This window comes from Myiozetetes cayanensis, unplaced genomic scaffold, assembly GCF_022539395.1.
Source record: "Myiozetetes cayanensis isolate MyiCay16 unplaced genomic scaffold, myiCay2020 scf4, whole genome shotgun sequence".
Taxonomy (NCBI): domain Eukaryota; kingdom Metazoa; phylum Chordata; class Aves; order Passeriformes; family Tyrannidae; genus Myiozetetes; species Myiozetetes cayanensis.
The window spans coordinates 2,477,956-2,504,970 of record NW_026087631.1 but is presented as its reverse complement, the minus strand read 5'-3'; the positions used below and the strand labels follow the sequence as shown (position 1 = coordinate 2,504,970).

At 42.0% G+C, this 27,015-nt stretch overlaps 1 protein-coding gene across 1 annotated transcript in view; it reads left to right on the top strand.

Annotated features, from left to right (window-relative positions):
- Window positions 1-3,065: 3,065 nt before the first annotated feature.
- The window catches only part of LOC126647030 (uncharacterized), a 43,177-nt gene continuing 19,227 nt past the window's right edge, over window positions 3,066-27,015 (top strand). The window contains 1 exon segment of the mRNA XM_050328882.1: window positions 3,066-3,171. Coding sequence (XP_050184839.1) covers window positions 3,066-3,171 — 106 coding nt within the window.

Here is a 27,015-nt window from a genome sequence, read left to right as displayed (position 1 = left end):
GGCACGCAGTATTACCACGTTGCTCATTGCTGTGATCCTTGGCACAGGAAGAAGTCTTGTCTGAAGAAGAATATATAGTCATTATTCATTTTTTTCGCTATAAGGAGATGTTTGATCACCTTTTTTAAACCGCTTAAAGCACAAAAGGAGGTAAAAGTCAGCAGCCATGAGGCTGTGAGGGGAAAGTACAATGGATTTTGTAAGTTTCTCTGACATTCAAGGTTTCAGGTTGTGAAATACTTTTATTATATTTTTGAGAAATGGATTTTTCTCTTACAGGGAGTATGCGGAGCATTAAAATGGCAATGTGGGGTTCCAGCTGGTATTAATTTTCAGGCAGAATGCAATTGAAAATGAGTCTCTTGATTCCTGGTAATGTACCTGAAACAAATATTTAAGGAATTTGGTTTCAGAATGAACCACAGTGGTTACAGCCTCTCCCATAGTCAGCTCTGGACCCAGCCAGGTTGAAGTAACTCTCAGAATGTGTTCAAGTGACAGGGGATTGTGGAAGAAGTAGAGAAGAGTACAAATGTCTGATGTTACATAAGTACTGTCTGGAGTGTATTTCATGGCTAGCAAGCAAATACCTAACAGGAAATCCCAATGGCTCCTTCTGTGGAGTCCTGGCAAGAAGAATTTCCTTTCATATTCTTGTAAGCTGACCTGGCTCACTCAAAAACGAAGCCCACGGGAGGCTTCCTTCCTTCTCTTTTGGGATTTCCACTTGGGAAAACTGCAATTAATGTGACCTAGAGCAGCTACACATCCAACTGCAGCTTTCCAGCCCTGGAAGTGCAGTGGAGCTCTCATGTCTGTGCAGGGTTATCTCTGGAACGCAATTGCCACAGCATAAAGCCAGGCTGTTCCCACGTTACTCCTATCTCATCATCCTGATTTTGGCCAGGATGGTGTTAATTTACCCTCAGTAACTGTTGCAGTGCTGTGTTTTGGATTCAGAATGAGAATGGTGTTGATATCACACCGATGTTTTGGGTTTTTGCTAAGGTGTGTTTATCCTACATCAAGGATTCCCACTGGGCAGGTAGCAAAAGAAATGGGAGGGAGCCCAGCTGGGACAGGTGACCCAAGCTGACCAAAGGGACATTCCACACCACAGAACATCATGCCCAGTATATAAACTTGGGAGAATTACCCTGAAGGGGGTAATCTGGGTGAAGGAAGGGGGATCTGGCATTGCTCAGGAGTGATGCACAACTGCACTGTGCTGCATTAGTTTTTCACTTTTTATTATTATTATTATTATTATTATTATAATTTACCATTATTACTGTATTTTACTTTACTTGCTATCATTAAACTGTTCTTATCTCAAATTAAGAGTTTTACTTTAGTTCTCCTTCCCATTCCACCTGAGTGGGGGGGAGGGAGAGAGGGTGTTTGAGTCAGTGGCTGTGGGGTGCTAAATTCCCAGTAGGGCTTAAACCACAACAATCCTTTTTGGCATCCAGTGTGGGGCACAAAAGGCTGAGATAACAAAAGATCAGACCGGACTGTGTTAAAAGAAAATTTTTATAAATATCAGTTGTATTGGTTTAACAGTTGCTTGTTATAATGTGGATTTAGTTGCTATCATATTTGTGGCATTTTATCTCTATTATGCTGATAATACCTTATTTTCAGTGTGTTCTCTGCAGTGGATTTCGTAGGATGGGCTTATGATATGGTAGTGTGTGTCACTGGTCAGGACACCAACCTGGTATGTGTATTCAGTGTTGCAGGTACCTCTGTAATTTGGGAGTCACCTACTGTGGATGATAAATAATCACACCATTGGTTTTTTCTCCTCAGAGAAACAACCTATGGGGGAGATGCCTTCCTATATCTTTTTTCCCCTCTTATTTTCTGTCCTTGTCCTCCAGGCTGATTACAGTAGTCGAGAATTTTAAAGATGTTTGACATCCTTTGACTACCTTTGAAACATCATGTTGTGGCATATGGTTCAGGCCTTGATTAAGGTCAGACAAATAATTAAGAACATCACCCAGAGATCTGCCCAAAAGCTGGATAGGTCAGGGTGGTGGGGTCTGTGGGATTGTATGGGCAAATTTCTAGTGCAGTGGGCACTTCCAAACAAGTTTGCACCTTAGCCCTGAACAAGTACAGATTCCAGAAACACTAGAATAATATTTTAACAAGGCGTGTTGTCACCCTGGCACCCCAGAGAGGACCCAGATCACTGCTAGGGCCTGGCCCAGGACTTTTGAGCCATGTTTAACACTGCTCAGTACCCTCAGGAGGCAGAGAAGGTCTCTAAATCTGAAAATGAGATGACAACAGGCCCAATAGCTGCTCCAGCCCCAGGGGCAGGCACTGGCACTGAAACCACTGGAACAGAAAATCAACAGGCGGTGGTGTCAGTTGTCCTGGTACCCCAACAAAAGAAATGCACACGTAAGTCACCCTGTAAAAAAACTTCAGCAAAAATAGTCAAGAAGGACAAGGAGATCAAAGAAGGCAGAGAGGATGAAAAGAAGGACCATCATAAGGATGAGTTTCAGAGCCATCATCAAGGCCATCACAGGAACTGGAAGAGGAGGCAGACAGAAGAGATAACCACTCCTCGATCCCTATCCTTGAGTGAGCTGAGGGCAATATGAAAAGATTTCAGCTGTAATACATAAGTGTATGTCCCAGTGCTGGCACAAAGGAGCCAACAGTGTGGAATTAGAGGGTAAAGAAACCAGGCATGAGATGACTTGCCGAGGAAGTAGGCATTGACAAAGACATGGGGAAAAAGACACAAGTCCTGAGTCTCTGGAGGTGACTCTCCTCAAGTATGAAGATGATATTCCATGTAACTGGGGCAAAAGGACTGCAGCAGAGAAAGGTATTCAATACCTGAGGGAATTAGCCAGGAGAGAAACTATATATTTTGACCCGGAGAATGTGCAGCTTCCCACAGATCCAGATGAGGTCTTGTGTCAACAACACGTGGCAGTAATTTATACAGAGTGCACCATGCCAACCCCTTGCTTTGGGAAGATGAAGCACCACCAACAGTGGGTGACGTGATTTGGCAGCACTGAGACTGTGAAGACATAATGCCTTCCTCCATCATCGTCACAGCTGTGGAGAAGGTACCAGGTGAACTGACAGATAAAATGACTCAGGAATTCCAGCGGAGAGAACATGTCCTACTCCCCACCTGTAAGGCCCTGTATCTCTACAGTGGACAGGAGATGTGCACTTGCTCAAGAAAGAGGATATGGAAGGTACACACTACAGGGTAGCCTGTGGTGTTACCAGCAGGGCCATGGAGAGGATATGAGGAAGTGGGATGGACAACCTACCTCGATCCTAGGTGCGAGGGTGAGGGAATTGCAGGGAAACGCATCCACAAATGGATTTTTTTTTCCAGGAAAGTTGCTACTCCAGCCTCCACTGGACATTTTTCCAGGCAGAATGGAAGGTCTGATCCACTGCTAGTAGGTCTGTGCCATATATTTGTGCTATGGTGGCCAAGGGCCACGTGAATCTGTTAGAACAGTGCTGAGCTTCAACTAACTGAGAGTCCTTATAAGTCCCCATCAACAGCCTTTCCTTTCCAAATTTTTATTTTCCTTTATTTTGCCTTTTTGAGATTAAGGTCTGTGTTTCAATGGAATGCCATGTGGACTTTTCAATTTGTGGCATCCTGAAGAAATGCCCACGAGAACAAGGACAGTGGGTTTGGGGTCAGGGTGAAGCCAACCCACAGCAGCAGTGCCCTGTGAAGTTAACTCTTCTCCTATCCACACAACATGCAAACACTGAGCACTGGAGTCCCTCTCTAAACAAGTTACATTAATTACTTCACCATAAAATATTCTGTACAATTCGCATCCGACACACTGTTTCCTCTCTCTTGTGTGTGGCTGTTTTTACCACAGGACTTTGGGATTCAGAAATGTGAAACTGTCCATAGCTGGCATGTTGCTTGTTGCTCCAGAAATGAAAATGGTCAGATGAAAATGCTTCAAATAGACTCTGGGGCCTGGACAGCACCACGGAGTAAATGCTTATGTGAAACACTTTCTGGTTTTGATGCACTGCCCTTGAATTTCTGTGCCAAACCATGTAGAATACATAGATGCTTCAAAGCTTTCACATGCTATTTTTGTTTTCATGTACTACATGATATATTATATATAAATTGACAGATTTGTAAGAGAGCCATATGGAAGAAATTATAACCAACTTTTAATTATGAATCTGAGTTGAAAACTGGTGAACTTGGAAAGAAAGAACGGTATTTTCAAAGCACTTAAGTAAAACAGGAGTTTGTGTCTTAGAATTCACCAAATATGTAAATGAGAATGGAAAGTGTCTTTTTGTCTTCGTCCAGTATACAATAGTGCCAGGGCAAATATGCTTCTAGCAAATATTTCTTTTAAGTGCCTGAAGCCAGGAGAGATGACTCTGGGCTTTAGGACACATTTGTATATAAGATGCAAATACTGCCTCTATCAGCAGTCTAACTTGGAATATCTACATTGGATGGATATGCACTTAGTCTGGAAAACTGTGTCTGTTCTGCTAAGCTAATCAGGCTTCATGAGCAGCAGCACTGATGTGGTTACATTGCTTTCAGTTCCAGGTCTGTCTGAACTGAAGCACTTTCATTATTCAATGTAATTAACCACTTACTCCTACACGGTGATTCTGCTTTTGAGACTTTGAATGGTTCAAGACATATTGCTCTTGCAGAACAAAAACAAAAACAAAAACAAAAAACACAAACAAAAAAACCCACAAAAAAACCCAAACACAACCAAAACAAAAAACCACAAACATAATAATTACATTAGTATTATGGGATATCTATTACCCTGCTATTTATTTTGTAGAAAGTACAAGAGGATTATATTTTATGAAAATATAATGAATAGATAATAAAATAGCAATTGTCTTGTTGTATAACAGCTGTTAATGGTCACTTGACATGGAAGTAATATATCAGTTGATAGACCAGAGTTATCTAGCTCATGCCAGCGGCATCTTGCAAAAGCAAAACCATAGAAGCTTTCTACCATATCTGTTCTAGTTCTTACCTCTACTTGCATTATTTTGGCTAACTGTTTGGGCACAGCATCCGATCGCTGCTAATTCTCCTTTATAATCATGTGTTAGTTACATACTCATGGGGAGTAGTACAGGCAGATGCAACCTAATGATCAGATTTTGACTGCTGATTTTGAAAAGAATCAAATCTTGTACTTCTGTCCATGATTTCACAGAAATGCCCAACAAGTCAGACTGGAGAAATAAAATACCAGACTGGAGAAACGAGGCTCACCTTTCATCACACTGTAGTTTCTGAGGGCAAAACTGAAGGAAAAGCTTTGGTTACCAAACGCATTCTAGTCACCTGGGCAAATTTTAAGCCCAAGGCACTTTGACCTCATGCTATTTGCAACCATACATCGGGGCTGTGAGGGTCTATCTGGTATGACAAGATCTGTAAAATATGTCTGCAGACTCTTAGCAGCTACCAATTATATAAACGTAGATCCAGTGCTTCTCTACTGTTCTTAGCCCTGTTGTGGCAGGAAGGTCACTGATAACTCACTGCTGTCCCCCACCACTGCAGGGACTTAGCTGAGGTGGTTGTTTTGGGAGGTCAGCCATTTATAGGTGCAGACACACATGCATGAACACACACACTCTCCAGAGAGCTGGTCAGCAAGTCTCCCTGTAGGGCTTCTTTCTATACCAATCATAGCAGTATGGTCTCAGTTGAAGGCACCTTAGGTACCTCAGTTAACTCTAGAAAAATTAGCTGAGTTATAATAGTTCTTTGTTCCTTCTGTCTAAAAAACGCAAAATGTGTTTTTCTGAGGTATTGAAAACCCTGACCTAAATCACACAAAATGCAAAGTCTAATTTAGGTGCTGTGCAATGGCTTTCTCTCTTACTCCTCACTTAATGACCGCTTCATCCTGGAGTAGGGCAGGAGATTTTTCAAAACAGGTTCTTTGCAAAACAAATAGGGTTGGTGGGACACAATCACCCATCTTGCAAACACCTAATGATATGTGCCTCTGTCCTCTTGGCACATGGCCTCATTCAGTTTTCAAAGACAAGGTTAAAATCGTGTCAAGCTGGAGAACATGTACATAATTTCAGGTAAAGTACATTATGGAAATATTGCAGTTCAAACAATAATGCTGTATATGGACAGGAAGTTTTTAGCTTATATTAAGTTTAATAGAAATCCAAACGACCGTAATCCTTTCTTGTAAGTTTGCTTAATATTGTTCATGCAATAAGGATTTTGATGGCTTTTCCTTTTTTTTTTCCTTGCCTTTTTTTTTTCATGTGGTGAGTCATATTGGAAGACAGAAAAGAAAGAACTGCTGGATTGCCCCAAAATCTTCTGAAATAAATATATGGCATATCTCTTAGTCATTAACAACTGGTTTTTCCCTTGAGTGATTCAACGTCCCCAGAACAACTGTGACTCCATAAACCATGGCTATGAAACTGGTCCCTCTGGAGAGATCTTCCCTCATTGATGAGTTTTGGGTTTTTCTTCTAGAGAGGAGAACAGAATGGATGGATGCCAGGACTATTTGCAAGCAGTCTAATCTCCCTAACAACTCTCACAAACCATTCATCTGGTTCAGAATACGAAGGATACACAATTATTCAATGAAAATATTAAGCCAGCAGCAATTATGCATAGTAATGAAATGTACTTCCCCTGGGTATTAAAAACAAAAAAAAAAAGGCTGACAGATGTTTACCACATCCTTTCTGGACATGTTTTCTGAGGTTTTAGCTTGCAACACTGTTTATACTTATTTCAAAATGCAGTTCATTGGCTTCAGTGCTTTTACTGAAGCTGCAGCTGGGTGACAGTGAAGTAAGTCACCCACAAATACCCATGTGCATCCAAGCCAGGGCAATGCTATTGCGTTTCTGTGTGAGTGTGAATACCCTGCTGCATAAAAAGGGTCGGGGAACAGCCCACCTAACTGTGCTGGCCCCACGCTTTCATCCTTCCTCATTTGTGTAAGGACAAGAAACACTACCCTCCTTGCAGGATTTCCCTCTTTCCTTATCTTATCCAGCTGGTAGCCTGGGGTGGTTACTTCACAGGCCTTCAGCTTTCACCTTGATTGTCCGAGCCATTAGCATTCCAGTCTTTCACTGCTGTGGATATATCCTTCTCTTGGGATAATTGGGCAGTAGTACCACCTTTATCTTATCTCAAATTCCTGTCACAGTCCAGATCAGGAGGCGTGTCTGGGTAGGAATGGACTTCGGTGAGCATTTGCTTCTTTGAGCAGTTTGCCACAGTGGACAAGAGTCCTCCAGTGATTTTAACCATATTTAAGCGACAAACCACTTCAGTGTCTTGCACTGAGTCAGTGGAGAAGCCACACAGAGGTTTCGCTGCAGGACTGAGCTTCATGCACAGCATCCGTGGCATTGGGGCTCCACTGGTGAAAAGCAGAATGTCCCAGTGCCCTCATAGCCAAGAGCAGGGGACACAGCCTACCCCAGAGTATCAGAGCACTGCTGTGGGTTCCTCTGCCAAGAGCTAACAGTGATTTGCAAAGCTCATTCCTTTTGCTGTGCTTATGGAGACCTGTGGGAGCATCGATGTTTCAGTCACTTACATCCAGAGGCCGTGCCTGTGGACTTTTTTTCACGGCTGCAGGGCTGGATTGGGCACCTCTGACTTCATGTTCGGGTGGCTGGGGGCATTAATCCCTCTGTGGGATAAATCTGGGTAAAAAAGAAGGTGGCAAAGAGTTATTTTCAATGCAATTGTTTTCCAAAGACAGTGCCCAGAGAGCTCAGTTGTGCTTCACAGCTTCCCTCTGAATTTGAAAGCTGCCATTTGTTAGGAGGCAGCTTTGGCCAGTTGTGCCCAAGGTATTTGAATAAACCTCAAGGACAAAGAAAGGTGTTCAGCCACAAGCAAAAGGTTAAAATTAATATCTTGACTGAAATATGTTCGTATGGACCATTCAGAGGCAGTAAGGACAGATTTAAAGAGGAGTGCAACATCATTTTTCATAACACTTAAATGTTTCCTGTATCTGATTCATCTCTCTCAGGCACAGAGAAGAAGAGGGTGCAAAAATTGAGCACTAAATTCAGGTAAATGCCATCAGAAGCAGAGGGTTGAGGTGTCCCAGAGCTGATCTGAGACATAGATACATGTAATTATGGTTTTACTTCTTTTTATTAATCTTTAAAACTTTTGTAACTGTCATCTGTATTTTGATTTTGTAACTGAATTTATTATTTTTCACTTCATCTGAGGTTTGTGTTAATGCTGGTTTCTAAGTGATAGGGCTACCTGACTACTTTCCAGTGCTCCTATATTTTTTTTTTAAGCATAAAAAGAAGCACATAATTCCTCCACTGAGATGCACAGGAGTTGTCAGTGCAGAGAACTTCATGCTACAAGTGTTTTAAGGTGACTAGTGTTATCCAGGAGCACTCTGACCTACAGCAGGACACTGGGAAGGCTGACCAAAGCCTAAGGGCTCCATGGTCCTGAAAATTAGACCCTGCTCTCCCTGTCTACTCTTCTGAGCTCTCCTGGACTGAGAGCAAATTTGCAGTACTGTGTCTGATTGCCATTGTACACAGGGCCAAGCAGAATCTGGAGTAAGTGGGAATGGATGTAAGATCTCTTAGTCTTCACATAAATCCATCACAAGTTAAAAAAGAAAAATAAGTGAAACGTTTACAATGAATTCCAGTTAATCCTCAGACTGGGGTCTTGGAGAGTTGGATGGTTTAAGGAGACTTTTTAGAGTATCTTCATTTAAGTAGCACCTGTTTTTCCACCTTAAAAATTGCAAATGTTTGCTCTGACCTCTGGTCTCAAAGGTCCTTGGTGTTATCTGTTGCCCACTAACCAACCAAATTGTTTTCATAATCATTAAATTCCTGTACAAAGAGAAAACAGTTCAGTTAGACGATCAAGTCAAAATGTTGATGATTTTTCTTATTTCCTGTGGAATCTTTCAGTGGAAAAATGTCTTTCTCACAGTGTTTCAAGAATATTTGTTGTGGAGGGAAGCACTTATATGTGTTTTTTTTCCTTTATTCTCCTACTGTATTCTTATCATCACGTAATGTTTATGTCGCAGTAATGCCCAGAGAGTCCAAGGAAATTGAGGATGCCTTTGCACCAGGAAAAAACAGGGGCCTGGCCCTTGTCCTGGTAGACTGGTGAACCAGTTTTTGTTTGATTTTTTTCCATCTTATAGAAAAGTAGTTTTTTGAGAGCTCGGCTGACAAATGCAACAGTGTGGACAGCTTGTAGACAAAGGCCTGCCATTACAATTAACTCCATTATGCATTGTGCCTCAGCTGTGGGACTGTCCAGGAAGGCCAAAATACACTGACAATTTCCTATAGTTCCAGAGCACTTACCTTAGAGGAAAGATAAACAGAGGGATATTTAACTGCATGTTATTGTTTGTTTGGGGATTTTTTCCATGAAAACTATGCAACATGAAATAAAATTCCATTTTACAATAAGGCTGAGGTCAAAGGAATTACAGTGTTGCAAAACAGCAGGATGTGGTTCACAGGCAAAGGGAGAAATCTATGGAAGTAGGGGGAATACTACGTGAGAAAGAGAAAGAAGGGTTATGTCTCTGAAATTCACCATGACCTTACTCTCTCTTTAATTGGTGCTATACCATGTCATCTCAGTTCTGGGGAAGCACCTAGATGGATATTTACACAGAACCAGTGCTGCTGCTTGAGATGCTAAAACAGCCTTGCCACTGCAGCAATGGAAACCACCACCAAAATGCACCAAATTAAAGATGAGAGGAAATTCTTTTTTGGGTGGACTCCGGCCAAAACAAGAAGCTGAAAGCTTCCTTTAGCTTGCAGCACACTGGAAAGCAGCAGAACTCCCTGAAATATATATTGCAAGCTGGCAGTGGAAGACTTAACTTAAATAAGGAAGAAAAAGATTCAAAGGTTAAAAAACCCCCCAAACTAATCTGGTCAAAGTTTATTGAAAGCCTGCAGTGTTGCATCATCACATATCACAAGGTATAAAAGGGGACAACAGCATGCTAACCAAGCAGTGGCCACCTGGAAAGTCTGTTCACAGTTCACAGACACTAACTGCACCTTCACAGATGCAATAAACATGTGCCATGACTCAGCTGCCAGGTTTCCAAGCACAGCGAACAAATTTGAGGGGCCACTAACAAAAAACTAGCTGAAGCTCTCGTGCAGAGGTTTAAGAAAATTAAAACAAACTACTTACTGCCTAGCTAATTAATTTCCATGTTTGCAAAGAGGAGGCCTTGCTCAGCTGCTTTACCAGTGCCTCTTTTTGTCCAGCTATTTAATTTCTTTGATAAAACTCCCTGCAACATCGAATCCCTTTTCCTATTCAGTCCTCCGAAGACTCCTAAAAGTATTTTAGTTTTGGTTGGTTGGTTTTTTTTTTTTCTTTTCGGTTTTAGCCTCTGGGCCTCAAGGAGAGGCAAGGAGCTTTTCTCCACACAGAGGAACTACCAACATGGGGCTCATGTGCACGTCCACCAGAGGCCCACATTTTTGGCTGTAAACTTCCCCCCGCTCCTGATGCACCTCCCTGCTTTTCCTTGCATTGAAGTGCCTCCCAGCCTCAGCTCAGCAGCTTCTGCAAAATAAGCAGGGCTTGGGTCTGGCTTTTGGTTCCTTTCAGCCATGTCTCTCTCTCTGCAGATGTGGACAGAAGTTCTCTCCTAAAGAGAGGAGGAGGGTGTGAGAGAAATAGCTCTGTTCTCTTTTATCACCACGCAAGCCTTTTTTTTTTTTTTTTTTTTTTCTGGAGATTTACAGAGCCTGAAATGTTTTAAAAGCTTGAAAAGCTGTTACACATTCCTCCTCCTTCTTCTTCTTTTGAATATTCAGTTTGTGTATGTCACACTGGCTCAGAACGGAAGCTCACACGTGAGATGGAATTCGCAGGCAAAGATAAGGTGACCTCAGACAAAGCCTCTGCGCGCTGGCCCAAAGCAGCAGAAAATTCCGTCCCCGCCGCTTTGACTCAGATTAAATCTTTACAAAACAAACTTTGCAAACATGCATGCAACCGCAGACTTACTACCAGTTTGGCTACAAATCTCTTCTGTTCCCAGGAGCATTACCAGAGGAAGCTTCCCTGGGACCAGCAGCCGAGGCAGCCGTGGCTGCAAAGCAAATGCAGGGAGAGCAGAGGTGGTAGGAGTGGAAACACGGGAGTATGTCCCAGCTTTTAAAAGAAAACAGAAAATGAGGACCTCCAGGTTTGCTACTCCTCACAGAGCCTGGGAGAGTTGAACTTTATTTAAATACAAAAAACATGGGAAATTTAGAACGGGGCTGGTTTGGCTGGAGTGGCTAAACCCAAACCCCCATTATGCTGAACCACAAATGGCTGGGATGCCAATTATTCTATGCCTGTCTGAGGCAAATCATCTGCTGTATCTAATTTCACTGTAGTGGTGCCTCAACAGTTCAAGGGTTGTCCAAGTTTTCCTTGTATTCAGATTCCATTGGTAAAGCAGCAGCATAGTAAATATAGATATTTATTTAAGTTTCAGCTTTCCCAGCTATGGCTTAGCTGTACAGCAGACAAAAAACCAAGCAGTGAAGCCATAAGTTAAAAGCATGTGGTTTATTTATGTCACTTAAACTATCAGGAGGAGTGGGACAGGGAGGTTAAGAAGTCCAGGCTGGTGTTTCCTAAAAGGCCAGGAACACAGTAACATTCAGCCCTACTGCAAGAAAAAGGGGTAAAGGCTGCCTGGAGGAGAAAGGTTCTTTTCAGGTGGTTGGCATATTTGACACTGCTGTGCTACAGGCAGATAACTGTAACATAGTGACTTCTCCATGGATACTTACTCAAAACTACCAACCTCTGCAATTGTACTCAAGTTCCCCCTGTTAATAGTGCTTTCTTTTTGGTGAAAATCTTATCCCTGTCAATCAGGTTATTATAGCATCTTTACAGGTCTAGTTTTAAAAAAAAAATCAGTTTTAACCCATATGGTTACTTGGAATGCAATCGGAGTGCATGCGCAATGTTGAAGGATGGCAGGAAAATAAAACATCCAGTACAACATCCACTCTGCTTTTCAAAACCCACACATTTTAAAGCTAATCTCTGGGTTATTCTGGGCATGACTCATGATTTCTGTATGCCTGGGGTTAGCTGTAGCACATCTTGATTTACTGCTCTCTCTGAGTCTGAGTATCTGTGCCAGGCTTTATCTAGGACATCTGGCTAACACCGTGGTGGGAACAGCACCCATGACTATATGATTCTGCGGGCCTGTGCAGTGCTCCTCACTGTGCTCCCTGGACTGTGTGAGCTCTGCATTTTGCATGGTATGAAGAGCACCTCAGAGGGGCCAAATCAAAAAGAAGGAAGAAGGATATTTCCCACTAACGCCTTCCCCTGCAGTGAGCGCCTGGGGTAGAATGGATCTGTGCACACCTGGTTGCACTTGCACAGCACGGGAGCTCATCTTTAAAAATCTGCATGGCATCGAGGAGACCCTAATTTCCTCATCTGTCGGTGTTCTCCCCTGGTCTGTGTCTACCCAGGGTCAACACAACCCCTGAGGCAAGAGCTGTGCCTCCATTTGAAGGCTTTCTCCTCCCCTCCAGAGCGGTTCATCTCGCAGGTAAGTTTATCTGACCTTCAGGTAGCTGTCTTTTCCACAAAAACAGTCTCTCCTCCCGGGACAGCTGCACCAGGAGGGTGGCTGAAGATGGGAATCAGGCACTAATTGCATCCTGCCTACACGCTGTTGTGGTGCTAGCCTGTCCTCCTCCTGTTTAGAGTGTAAAGCACTTCCGTTTTCCCTGGGTAAAAAGTCACTACTTAAACATTAGCTGTGGTCCCTTGGAAGCTGTTTCTGCCAAAAAAAAAAAAAAAGTTCCTTCATAAAGACTAGCATCTGCTGATCCCAGGAGTCAAGTCCATTCTTAGAGCACGCACTGCCCACAGTCCCAAAGGGAGAGGGATGAGCATCCCACCAGCATCTGAGCATGAGGAGCACACCACACTGCCCTGAGAAAGGCCTCCTGCATTCAAATGCCTGGTGTGTGATCACCTAAGGTGAACTGAGCCAAAAATAAAGCTTCATGCTCTGTCCCACACTTCGTGCAGGCTGTGGCCATGGCCTGGGGCTGTGTATCAGTGATAAAAGCAGGACAGATAGTTGACCTCTGGGTGACACCAGTATCATATTTAGGAGCTGCAGCCGGGGAAAATGCCTATTTTTTTCCTTTGGGACTGTAGAAGAAAATAGTTTAGGACTGCAAACTGCTGGTTTTTTTCAGCAGGAGTCAAACTATAATATAAATATGTTAATAAAGTGTTGAAGGGCTAGGTTCAACTCCATATATAATTATTAAACCGAAAAGTTTCTCTTGATGACTGCGTACTTTAGGAGATAGATAGCAGGTAGTCACATTCTTTGGGGATCCTTTGGTAAGGATTCTTAAAATAAGAGTGTAATTTTACAAGACAGGCAGTGGAGAGAGGCAGAGACCTCTGCAGACCTCTGCTGTGTACTGAGATCAAGAAGAGATGTGAAGTGCTGTTATCCCCTTTGGATGTATGCTTGGTGAGGAGAGAGTGAGTTCCATGGTACCTACAGCAGCAGCCCCTGGGTACGTCCAACAAAACAGTTGATGGCAGAGCCCCAGTGTCTTCAGTACTTCAGAATTTTCTGCTTTGAGCAGGTTATTGGCTGGCTCAGGCTAACAAAGCCACTAACAAAGTGTGTTCCACTTACCTCCTACAAATCCATTGTCATTCTGCTTTGCAGAAAATTAGAAATCATAGTGCAAATGTAGCAGACCTAACTTCCCCTAGAATTTGAGAAAAGCTGCTGGTGAACTTCTCAGCAGAAGAATCTGAGCTGAGCTGAGCTGGCTGTCCTTGGTGTCACCACTGATGCTGCCTGAAGTGCTCACAAAACTGAACTCCAAATGACACACTTGTGATGGAAATGAACTCTCTGCCTTGATCCACTTGTGAATTAAGGCAGCAGTTTGGGTATAGGGGGTGCTGTGGCAGTCACAGCCATCCTCTGTCCTCTGCTGGTGGCTGCCTTGAATCGTGATGGTTGCTGCAATGTCAGGTTTGTCAGTCCTACAGCACTGAGTTGTTACTGTTTTAGCCAGGAAGATCTTAAGAAAACATCTCTTCAAGCTTGTCTGGAAATTCATCAAGTCTTTCTGTGGTTGACTCTGAGTTCAAGGCAAGTACTCATCAGTCTTTAGGACTTCCCATCAGCACTGCTCTCAGCTCTCCTCCTGCAGAGCTTCTTTGGTTGTGCTAATAATTCCCCCATATAGTGCTTGTCTGAAAGTTCAATACATACTCCAATCTACAACCAGCCAAAAAGGTTCTCCAGCCTCAAGGACCATCAGCATACCTCAGGATTCATGGAGCAATTAACATTACGAAATATTGAGATTTACTGAAAATACCTTTGTTTCCCTAAGAAAATGACCAAGAGTTGTCTAACTGGCAAAACATAGTTGGTTCAATGCCTTTTTTTTCTGTCCTTCATAAAGAGTTATTCTTTAACATTTCGGATCCTGAGTACAGATTGCGACCTGTTGGTTTTTTTTTTTTTCCCTCTGGTGTTCCTTATGATTCCTGCTGAGTAAAGATTTTGCTTTGGAGGCACATGACTGTGTACTGGAAAGCCCAGTTCTCCCAGGGAGACACGCAGAAGAACAGCCACCTGGCATCAGTGGAAACATCAAGAACAAGAGTAAGATGTGTCTTGGGACTTGTGAGAGCTGGAAAGAGGCCAGCTGTGGACAGAGGGACTGTGTGAACTTGAACATCAACCAAAGTTCTTTTTTTTTTTTTTTTTTTTTTTCCTCCTTTCTTCCGTTGCTTTTAAGGGAATGTGGGCTAAGGTTTGGAAATACAACAGAAAATGCACTTCGGTCTGAAGAAGAAGGGCCTTGAGAATAACTGAGTAGGCTGAATTTATCTGGAAGTGCTAAGTTTCTTTTTGTGTGCTTCATTTCATGGAGCTAAGAAAAAGAGTATAATATGTAATTCCAGCCAAAACAGAAGATGAATAGAAAGCTGTTCACAAATTCAGATGATCTGTGCAGAAGGGATTGGACAAGGCATTTTGGAGAAGGGAGAAGGACAGAAGTGAGAAAGGTACAGAGTTTCAGACAGAGAAAATTTTTTCAAGACTTCTGGAAAAACACCACTAAATAAAGGCTTGACAAAGGACATTTGGGTCAGATTTCTCTTAAGGAGGCAGAAAGGCATCAGATGGAAAGCTGTTCCTGGATGTTGGGTCCCCTGTGTGCACTAGAAAGCATGACTTTGTTTATTCATGTAAATAGAGCATTGGGGTTTTTTTGTCCAAAAAAATCCCATGTCCTTTCACCAATTTTCTTTCTAATTTAAATAAACCTCCAGACGCTGAGCTAGTCAGGGAGTTCAGGAGAAGTAAGACTGATGTTTTACAGTTACTCTACTGCAGCTAAGACCGCAAAAAAACCAGTGTGTTGAATGTATGATAGCAGGAGGAAAAAGCAGGTAGAGGTAACTGATGCCTTGGATCCCTCTTCTCCCTCTCTGCACGGAGTGTAAGCTTGCATGCAGGTGCTGTGTGCCAGTCTGGGGTGCAGACCCTGCCTCCAGCCAAGGGGTGCTGACTGTGCTGTGGCGAGGCAGGGCTGACTAGCACGGACGTGCTGCACAGGGAGGATGCCATGGCTGAGGGGTACTGACTGAGGAGGCTGCCACAGGTTATACCAGTTTGCTGCTTCTCCTGGTTCTCCTGGGAAATCTGAAAAGCGGCTACCTGCAGCCTTACAGCTCATCTTGCAGCGTTTCCCAAGGCAGGGTTTATCTGTGCGTGCCCCGCTGGTTGCTGGCAATGGTCTGTGCTGACTCAGATAATTTCAGCCTTGGGTCAGGCAAATCAGTTCATAAACGTGTTCAAACAGCAGTGTTACACATCTTTCTGTGGACATTACTATCTCCAACAGTCTAACAATTTAAGAAAGACCTTGGCTTTAATAATTCCTTTTTAAATTCAGGCTCACTTTAGCATCTGGTACTGTTTCTTAATGACAGCTCTTCTCTCAGGGAAGTAAAATTATCTTAAAAATCTCTACTTCCACTTAAAGAACAATACATTAACTTGGCTTTTCCAGATAAACTTATTTTCTGTTCCAAAAACTTTTCTACTTCCTTAATTTCCATGTACCTCCACGCTATTCTATTTTCATTTGTTATTTCCATTGCTCACTTTAACCCTTCTCTGTCATGTAACCTCAGCTGGAAGGTTTTCTTGTGCCAGACTAGTGTGATACAGGTAAGAAATTCCTGTGCATGAAATATTGCATTTAGTTTTCATGACAGCTAAAATGGGATAAAACACCGTGAGGCAGAACAACAGTAGATGCACTAACACGTGGGGGAGATAAGATGGTTGGCACTCTATGTACACCGTGTATAAAATGCTCAATATTTCTGATTCTTAGTGCTTGCACCTCTGTGTTATTCTCTGTAGGATATGGAGAGGCAGAAAGGCTGCGATCTCATGACTTTGAAACCGTTGCAAACTATCTCCAGACACCAGTGGCAAAAAACTTTCAGCTTTGTGAAAGTCCATATTATGTGGGGTTTTGTTTTGTTTTGTTTGGTTTGGTTTTTGTTTGGTTTTTTGGTTTTGTGTGTTTTTTTTGTTTGTTTGTTTTTTGGTGAAAGGAATCACAAGGAGGTGTTTTTATGACAGGATGATGATGATGATGATGATGATAATGTCAGGTACTGACATTTTCCACTTAAACTGGTATCAGTTAAAAAAAAAAACAAAAACAAAAACCAAACAAAACTGAATGATCCACTTTTTAAAGAGGCTGAATAAAATGTTCGGTGCCACAAAACCTGAGAGAGGTTTTTGCCCGCTGCAAGCCTTCTTTGCAAGAGTTTCTCGTCTGTGGATCTTTCACTGGGAGTTTCATGAAGAAAATTACTTCCTTCTATGGTGCAGGCTAATAAAAACACAGTAAGGATTTGATGAAGAAAAATAAACGTTGTTGGCAACAGTGGGCTTGACAGCCCAGTTCTCTTTATGCAGCTGTTCAGATTACTGCAAAAATGGGGTGCTGTTATTCTTACTGACATTGTTGTATGCAAACTCAGCACTGGTGACTTAGCACGCACTGATCCAGAATAATATGGGAAGAGTGTGCAGGTATTTATTTGCTGGTTTGTAAACAAGGCTGGTAGTTTAGTCTTCACATGGTGTCTAGACAGCAGCAATTAGTAGTAATTAGTAAGTACATCTGCTGTCTGCTTAGTCCATGGCAGTTCGTGTGCTGTGGAAGTAAGGGATCAAAGGGTTTTACTTCAGCATCAGTACTCCATAAAATAGAGATCTGTCTTAGATTCCCATATGTTGAGAGCCTGCTTTGTCCTAATGCTCTGGTTTAGAGTTTTTAAGGTGCTTGTTTCCCTGCTCAAGAGCCAGCCTGGCAAATAAAACAGATGGATTATTAGCAAACAATTAGTCTTGTATTAATAATAGTAAACAGTAAGAAGTCTTGAGCTCTATTCCTGTCGTGTAAATAAAATGCTGCTTCTAGTTAAGACCTAATTCAGCAGGTCAGAGCTTCACAAATACTCCATACTCACACCTTGTCTAGGTATTTGCAATCTGTTTGTACTGGGCTTGACTTATTAGAAGGCAGCCTTAGCCATGCCTTCTTGCCTCCATGTAGATGCTAACTGTGCCACTGCCTAGTCTCAAGGCAGAAGGGAAGAGGGAATCAGTTGTAATATGCTCTGTGTCAGAAACAGTGCAATTAAACTCTCTGCTGTGGCTGTTGTAGCTTCCCTGCCACCTGAGAACAGCCCTGTGTGTGACTCTCCGAGTGGAAATCCACTCTTCAATGATTGTGGAAAATGATGTTGTGTACTGCTCATGCAAAAGGAGAAAAAGAACGCAAACAAGAAACTGTTGTTGCTTGGATTTGTTGGTTTTTTTCCCCAGTTTTCTTCCAGACTTTTGTATAACACCCACATGGGCATTGCTGCTAGTGGCTCACGTACCTCTGATAGCATCTACCTGTAACACAGTTGCTGCCAGCTCTGCCAGGTAGTTGCAAGATTAAATCAGCCTTAGTCACAAAACCTGTCAGCTGTGCCACATGCAGGTATTGTGACATCACAAGGGGTGGCCAAAAGGCGTGCAGACCTCCTGGGTTTTCCCTTGGCACTGACTCTTTGACACTGTCTCTGCATTTCTGTCCCCCCAAGCCAGGAGCTCCTGGGAGCTCCTTTAACAGCTGCATGTTGTCAGCCCTAGCAAGTAATGCTTCTTTCATGTACCAGAGGCAGAAGAAACGAATTTAACCAAACTATTTTATGTTCAGTAATTGTGTTCATTCACAAAGAGCCAGGACCTCTTCATTCAGAGAGAGCATCCTAACCACTAGGCTACAGAATGTTATTTCTCAGCCTTTCTTAATAAATCCTATATGAGGGAGAGTGTGGCTGTCCCAGGATTGCCCCGAGGTTGGAGCCTTGGAGGTGCTCTAGGATGAGGGGCTGTAGCTACCATATCACAGGTTTTGTCTCTCTGCATTCCTGTCACATTTGCAGCTCTTTGGTGAGGAGTGTTCAGTCACACTTCAGCAAAAATTTTTGCTAGCTGTGTCTTCTCTCTGACAAATTACTGTGTCCCGAGAAGTTTTTGCAGCATTTAGGAAAATGATTACACTTAATCCAAGGATTGAGAGTGTCTCCTTGCAGGAAACTTCATCCTATGAGCAGATTGCTTTGTGGAAAACCCAGAGAGCTGCTGTAGTGCTAAGTATAAGACTGCTTTTTAAAAAAAAAAAGAAAAAAAAAAGAAAAAAAAGAAAAAAAAAAAAAAGAAGAAAACTGGGTGGTATTTTCCAAACAATAAAGGTCTGGTTTGTTGTTAATGTTTTGGTCAGTCGGTCTAATTGGCCTCAGGGAGTATGGTTTCTGAAACAGTTGCAGTCCGTAATGTAAATCAATCAATATTTTAACATCACCATTAAAGGGCCTCTATTGCATTAAATCTGCAACAAATTTCAGATCCAAATTGTTATACGCGTTTGGGAATTCCCAAAGTGTTCGCAATGGATTTTCTGTTCTTCAGATAAACATCAAGCCACATTTGTGGCTGCTTTGTTGCTCTTATAGAGTCCAGAGATCTAGCCCACAATAGATTAATGAATCCCATTGAAAAAAAGAATGTTGTATTGTATACAAACTGCAGTTTTGTAGCTGATCTCATGGCCAGGCTAATTCATGGCTAGGTTGCAGAGCAGTAGTTCAGTCTCAAACTGAGACATGGGTCATGTGAAGCAGTCAAAGTCTCCAAGTCTGACATAAATTAAAACCCACTCATTCTGATATACGTAGCTGCATGAGTATCTAAGAGCATTTTTGCATCCCAAAGTATCACCAGAATGTGAAATCTTCTGAAGGATAAATAAACTCATTTCCTCGGTCAAAGAGGCAGAGACAGACTTCACAAGCAAGTCCTGAGCTTTTTTCCCTCTGCTTTGTGTGCACCGCAATCTGAAGCAGGAAAAGTACTCCAAACATTCCTTTTCCCTGCTACACTCTTCTCTGTAAATTATTTTTCCCGTGTGCATCCCTTTGCTGCTGCAAGGCTGACAAGAGAAAAGGGATGTACAGCAGCATTAATTCCTTGATAAGGCCCTACTTAGTGGGCTGTAAAATGTTCATACAGAGAAGGTTGATCTCTGACATATACCATTCCCCTGTACTGTTCATGTTGCTCCAGAAGCAGTGGGGAGAATGGTTTTCAGTTCTGCTTCTTTGGAAAATTGGGGTAAAAATCCCTATGTGCATAAGTGTCCCAAGGACAGCCCTTCACTCAAATTTGATATGCATAGTAGAAAAAAAAAAAACCCACAGGGTCTGGGGCTAGCTCAAAAGGAATTTTATCTGATATCACTTCATAGTTCATACTTGGGAGTCCTAGGAAATTTCAGATAAGATTCCTAGGAATTTAGAACTACTACAGTTCAGATTGCTTAAAGAAAATTAATTCCTTAGCTGGAATTAATTCACTGGGTGTAAGGAGGCTGTAAAACTGTTAGAGGCACACAGTCCTTTCTGCCTGATCTCTGACTGTCCAGCTGGGTTTTGAAACACAAATGCTGCAATAGTCTTGGACCCAGTTTTCGTGGATTCAGTATTTATTGCTTAACTTATAAAAGCAAGAAAGTATGACTAAAAATTTAATATCCCCCTGAAGGGAAGGAGGGAAAACCCCCAAACATTCCTATCCATCCATGGAAGCACTCTATTTTTTCACATTGACAGTTACTTACCCATCCCAGCACCTCCCTCAGCTCAAAGTGATACATGAGAAATAGGGTAAGGGAATAATAATATGCTGCCCTTGCTGCACACTCTTACAGATAATATCTTATCAAATTATTACTGCTGTTCAACCTGTGACTTAGAAAGAGCAGCCCAGGAGTCTATTTTGAGGACATTACCTGCCTTTATCATTCTGTAGTTAACACTGAAGACATCCATGATCTGAATGAAGTCACTCTGCTCCTATGCCTTTTTCCCAAGTCCACTACTCTGTGCCTGGGAAACAGTGCATCTTGACTAGTTCCTTGTCCACTTTAAGTTCTTCATTGTCCACTATTAAGCTGCAATTAAAAAATCTGATTATTTTCAGCTTGTCATGATTTTGGTTTTGCTTACTTTTTCCCCTATGTTTTAAATATTTGCTGCTACTTTTTCACGCTTTTGCCCTCAGTTTGACAAATTTTCAGGGACTAGCATTTCCCATTTCCTTATGAGGTCTACAGCTTCTATAGCTTCCGTAGCTTGAACAAAAATACCCCATTTAAAGATGATGTGGAGAGTTTTATGTAGTGGTTAAAGAAAGGGATGGAGTTTCCTGGATTTTCAGTTCCATTGTCTTTCTTGAAATGAGATTCACCTCGCTTCAACACCAGTGTGTTGTTCAATTTACTCCAGAACTGCTGTGTTTCTGTGCTGTTCATGTTTTTGCTTCCATTTCTCTTGTTGCAAAAGCCTGTTTCAAAAGCGTTACAGTTATGTTTATCCAGCTGTAACTTGAATGACTCTTAATTCCTGAACATTTGTGAAATATCTCCAGAACTCTCTGAATGTAAAAGTTGGAAGAAGCATCACATTTTGAAAGATTGATTTTTTAATGCAGTTACTCAAGTGACTATTGAAATAAGCGTCAGACTACGGAAGCAGAATTCCAATGAAATATATTTTTTAATAAGACCTATGCTTTTTCTGTTGCGCAGAAATGCTATGAAAATCCTGATAATGAGTGCTGCTTTGCAAAAAAAATCCCATATGTCAACATAACATTAATCAGGACATCTGAGAAAGGTTGCAGGAAAGTGATTAGAACTCCAAGGTCAACAGAAAGGAAAACAAATGCAAAGTTTAGCCAAGGACTTCAGTGCTGAGTAGGAGTGCATCTCGGTACAAAGTGCTGCTCCTGTTTCCTTTGTGGTCCTTACTTCTTGTTGTCATGGCTGCATTAGCTGCTGCTTTTCTGAAGTGTTTGTACTCCAAATACGAACACTGCAGTTTTCATTTTGCATTCATTTATGTGAGTCAGGACCAAAGCTTTATATCTCTATATAACCCTTTTCTGAGCTCTGACTCAGGCCCAATGTGCTTCATATTTCCATAGCTCTTCCTGATGTACACCTTTATGAGCACTGATAGTTATCTTATGCTCACTAAGACTTTCTCTGAGTGAAATCCTTTGTGATTTTGAAATTACTAAAAGCAGAATGACTTTGCATCTGAGAAATTAAAATACATCCTTAATGCATTCGAGCAGGGTCCTGGATAGGTAAAATGTGCTCTGTGTGATGGATGGATATTTAATCCCACCTTCTCAGTCTACTTTGTGGGCACCTCATCCAACAGGGATGCTGCTGAGCAAACTGGCTTTCATCCACCAAACCACTTAAGCTCACACTCATCTTGGGACATGTGCATCTTTTTGCTGAGATATCCGAAACAAAAGGGAGCACTGCTTTTCTGAGCCGCCAGTCCTGAAATCTTCATGAGGAAAACTGAGGACCATTTCTGGAAAAACTATTAGAATTAATATTACATCTTGTTGCTTCAGTAGATACTGAAGAACGTATCTATCTCAGCGCCTGCTGAAACTGGCAGGATTTTAGGCAGCTGCTCCAGAGCTGCCCAGCATCCAAAACAGGTAGGAAAGGAGAGGGACTAAGTGTTCAGTACTGGGTGGAAGCTGTTGGTGTCATTGTGAATGGTTAGAAACACACCCTGCACCCAAATCCACAGTTTCCAGAAAGTCACAACACTGCTCCTTCAGCCAGCTGCACTGGTCTCTGCCTCTGAGAAGAAGCCCCATCATCCAGCACCGCTGTCTCTGGTGCACCTCACCCCAACACCTTGTGCAAGAACTGCTGTGACTCTGAGGGCAGCTTTCCCCACAGGGAGTGGGAGAGTCAGGAGGCAGCTCTTGGCAGCGTGTGGGTGCAGCAAGTGCCCTGCTCTAAGGAGGGAGAGGACACTGTTATACTGCTTATGTTTCTGCCCAGTCCCATTTCCTCTGTGCTCTGTTCATAAAGGTGCACTTTGTTACACTGAATTAGTGGTGGGGGTCTGGCTTTGACTGAGCAGAGTCAAAAACCTGCCATCTCCCTCTCCAGTCCACCCCTAACCACTCGTGGCTCTGTCTTGTTCCTAGGGCCCCTACACTGACAAAGACCATTTGTGAAAATCAGTTTTGGAAGCAACTGCACCTAATCTTAGCTATGCAAGCAGCAGTTTCTGGAGAATGGGCAGCAAATGAAGGTGAAAAAAGAGAGGAAACCCAGGAAGAAGATCAGAGCCCACCCTTACTTCCAGTGATATAGTCTTCAAGTGCTTGGCCAGATCCTGGAAGGCTATGGGGCAAAAACAGTTCAGTTTTTACCTGAAGCTCTGAAAAACTGGAAAAAAAAAAAAAAAAAAAAAAAAGGTGTGTCTTGAAACTGGGTTTGGAAAAGAGCTCTTAATATGTCGAGGAAAACTGCTTTAAATAAAGAAACTTTCGCATGGGAGGACTCTGTCTGCAGGTGGGTCAGAGTATTCTGTAATATTATAGCAAGCCACACAATGAGAATTTGCAGTATTAATTAAAAAATAGATGGTAACACCCTCTTATGAATAGATATAGATAGCTACCTCCAGGAATTTTACTCAGCTGAATACTATTATTTTAAAGAGAACTCCTTTGTCTTTTCTGATCTGCCAGAAAAATATATTTTGTGTCAGTGTAATCTGAAACTTTTTGATGCTAACCTTCAGAAAGACCCGTTAGAGATTGCTTCTGGTCCAGGCTTTCAAGGTCCTCTTAAGATTATTACTCACAGTTTGTATTCCATGATGATTTCAATCCATTTTATTGATGTTTCTCCCTTATCTATGAGATAATTTCCTACTCCAGTCTGGCAGATATTACTATTAGTAAGGTTTTGCAATTTACTGTTCTGTTGCCTTTTCCATAAAATTCTTAGTCTTTCTAAGAATTATGATGGCTGAAGAAGCAGGATCTCAGTTGATGAACTTAGTAGTTCAGAAGCAGGATGAATCACACCTGGACCAACCCCAATTAACCCTTCTCTGATTACCTCTTAAAAATACTCAGTGCTGCTCCTTTTTTATGTGTAAAGGGGCATAGGGTAGGTGGAAACGCCCCCACCCTGTGCTGTCCTGCATGGTGGGGGTCAGGAACTGGGACCCAGTTCCTGTGGCTACGGTGCTGGGAATGAATTTGTTCTCAGGGCTGCAGCTTGACAGGAAGAGACAGGGAAAATCTGGTGTCCTGACAAAACTTCAGGAAAAAATAAAAATTACATCCTTGTTTTTTGTCAGAGTGCCAAGGCGGCCCCTTGTGCTCTGGGACTGTCAAGCCAAGCTGGACATCTGGTACGGGGATTCATCTGGTGGAATGAGGATGACTACACCAGAGTTAGTCACTCCAGGCTTGCTCCAGAGCCCACAGGGAGAAACGGGTACTTCCAAGGGGGTGATTCGTCCTATTCTGAAGAAGCTGTCCAAAAGCAAATTATGTGAACTCTGCTCCAGATATGTCCAGGTTTTTCTCTGCTGAACTAACTAGCTCATTACACATTTTCCTGACACCAAAAAAATAATAAATAAATTGTAACATTCATTATAAACCTCTACTGTAACAATTCAAACTTACTCCTGGCCTTCCCCTGTGGTCAAAGAGAGCAGGAGGTCACTGGATTCTCAGCAACAAAGCTTACTAAAACTGTTATCATGTCCCTGTGTCTTCTACATAAAATAAATGTGGGGGTTTTTTTCCCCTCAACCTTTCCTTGCAGGACATGTTTCTTGGTTTCTTATCACTTCTGCTGTTTTGACTGGACCTTCTCCAGCTTGCCTTCAACATTTAATATATCCTATACTGATCCAATAACTCAATCTAACATCTCCTGTTGTTCACACCAAAGCCTCTAATCCAGTTATCTCCTTTTAGATTCATACTGCAAACATTGAGTCTTTACAGATATTGAGTCTCATAATAGATTTTGAGGTATACAAACCTTCTGGTCTCTATTCATGAATGTATTTTCACACAAAACTTCAAACGTGAAGGCAAACTGAAAATCTCAATTATTCCTTTTGCGCTTGGCACTTGCACAGTTGCGGTGTTGACACTGCCAGTCCAGCAAAGAGGAGGCAAAATAAGATCAGCAGCAGCTTTGACTTCAAATTGCCTTCCAGGATACTGGCTGCACTTAGATTTAAATTTACATGTAAGCAGTGGGAAGATTTACATTACAACCATCAGATCTCTGTGAGAAATTTCTACTCCCTGTGCACCTATGATTTTACTAGCTCTTTTTAATTGATGAATAGAGACACATTTAGCACTAATGGTAAAGAAGACATGGAGAGTTGTAGGATAAAGACAAGAAGGAAGCAGTTTCACACAATTTCTGTGAATGAAAAAATGTATGTGGGTGTTCGCAGTACTCATGTGGAGCAGAAAACTATGAATCTCAGTAAAAATAAATGTTACTGGATTATCCCTCCTAAAAAAATCCCTCCTGAGAACAAACACTAGCCAGAAAATCCCTCAAATTTAAAATCCAGGCTCAGGTCAATGCTATTTTGCTCTTCTTCTCCCCACAGCCATGGTGTTGATTTCCATGAGACCAAGGTTCTGAAAGCACTTAAAAGATATGGATGGACAAAACACTCACTCAGGTACTGGGCATTGCTTGCTCACCTTTCTTGGCTCTTTTGTGGGACTGAGAAAGGGAGAAAAGCATTGATTAATTTCCCTCAAATTTTCCTGGATCGTAAGTAGTTCTTTGCTTTATTTTAAACTGAGGCTCTATTTCTTTGAAGTGAGCATGGGTAATTTTGTGTGTGTGTGTGTGGTCTGGTTTTAGTGCTTTCTCATAGGTGCTGTTCACCAGTCTTGTTCTTTGCTATCACGACCCTGAATAAGCTTCCTCTGTGGACCAGTGCAGCACATGCCACGAAAATGCAGTGTGAGTTAAAAAGTGAGGTTTTAATTTTTGTGTCTGTGGCCCATACCACATCACATACAATACGAGAAACATTAACCAACGAGAACTTGTGTGGGCAAGGCTGAAACATCAAAAGAGGCAGTCAGATGATGCCCAGACCTTCCCAGGCTTGTGTGAGTTCCCGCTATTCAATGCAAATGAGGTAATTTCACATATGGAGATAGTGGTGTGATCCTTCCTCACGTCTTAGTCTTACCTCAGGGATTCGAAAGCAGGCAAATATTTTGAGGAACCTAGCACCCTGAAGGCAATCCTTGGTGCAGCAGTTCCAAGGCAGTCACCCACATATGCAGGCCTGGGCTAAATCATCTTTTCTGCCTTCGTAAGGAACAGAGCACAGCCAGCAAATGTGAATGAGGAGAAGCCTGATACCTGAGAAACTAACATTCTCCTGATGACTGGTGAAAGACAGGGGGCACCTAGAAAACAAGACTGCAGAGAAGAACCAAAGCCAAAAATAAATAAATAAATTAAAATGAACCAAATTAAACTGAGTGGCTTACAATCAAATTAAACCGAGCAAAAAAACCCTGTTCCCTTTTCTACTCCCCAGCAACAGCAGAAAATAAACAAAATGAATTGGAGGCAGAGACAAACAGAATATGTGCTTTGCTCTAGATTTCTCCTTGCAAGAAGTGTGGGGCTCAGAAGACACTGCCTGGTCTTTAAATTTGTGTTCTCACTAACTCTTGTTACGTCATTTTTTCTGTTCAGTCTGTTTCTTGTTCATCCTTCCCAAGGCCCATGTCATGCCTCTTCTTCCCAAGTACATGATTCCTATTCTCTTTTCCTTCTTAGGTCCCTGTTTTACTTCTTCCTGGTGACAACTTGCACTGTTGTCTCTTCACATGGCTGACACTAGGGATCCAGGTTTCCCTATGTTGTCCAAACAGACATTTTCAGTGTGTCAGGTGGAACCAATATAGTTAAAGAATAACAGAAAAATTTGAGGATTATTTATATTTTTGCGGCCTTTAGCCATGTCTCCATATGTTTCAACATCTGTTGTTTAGTAGACATCAAATGCTGCTTGAACAGTGAGATAAGTTCATGGGTTATATTTGTACTTTAACCAAAGGGCCGTGTGCTTTTATATGTATTTTAGGATTCATGGATGCACTTAGTCAATAACAAATCATGTTGGACCATCTGCTATTTAAAAGCTCCACAACTTCTTATGGTGAGGTTTTCATGTAATTTGGAAAAAAAAAAAAAAATCATGTGCCTAGAGAGACAGCTTCTTCAATAAAGGTTCTTGAAGATTTCCTTAAATGCTGTTTTAAAGCAAGAGATATATGGTTACCATCATAATGGCTGTCAGTGATTGCTGACTGATAAGATAATGGTGAGATGAGCTACTAAAATGTACTTGAAAGA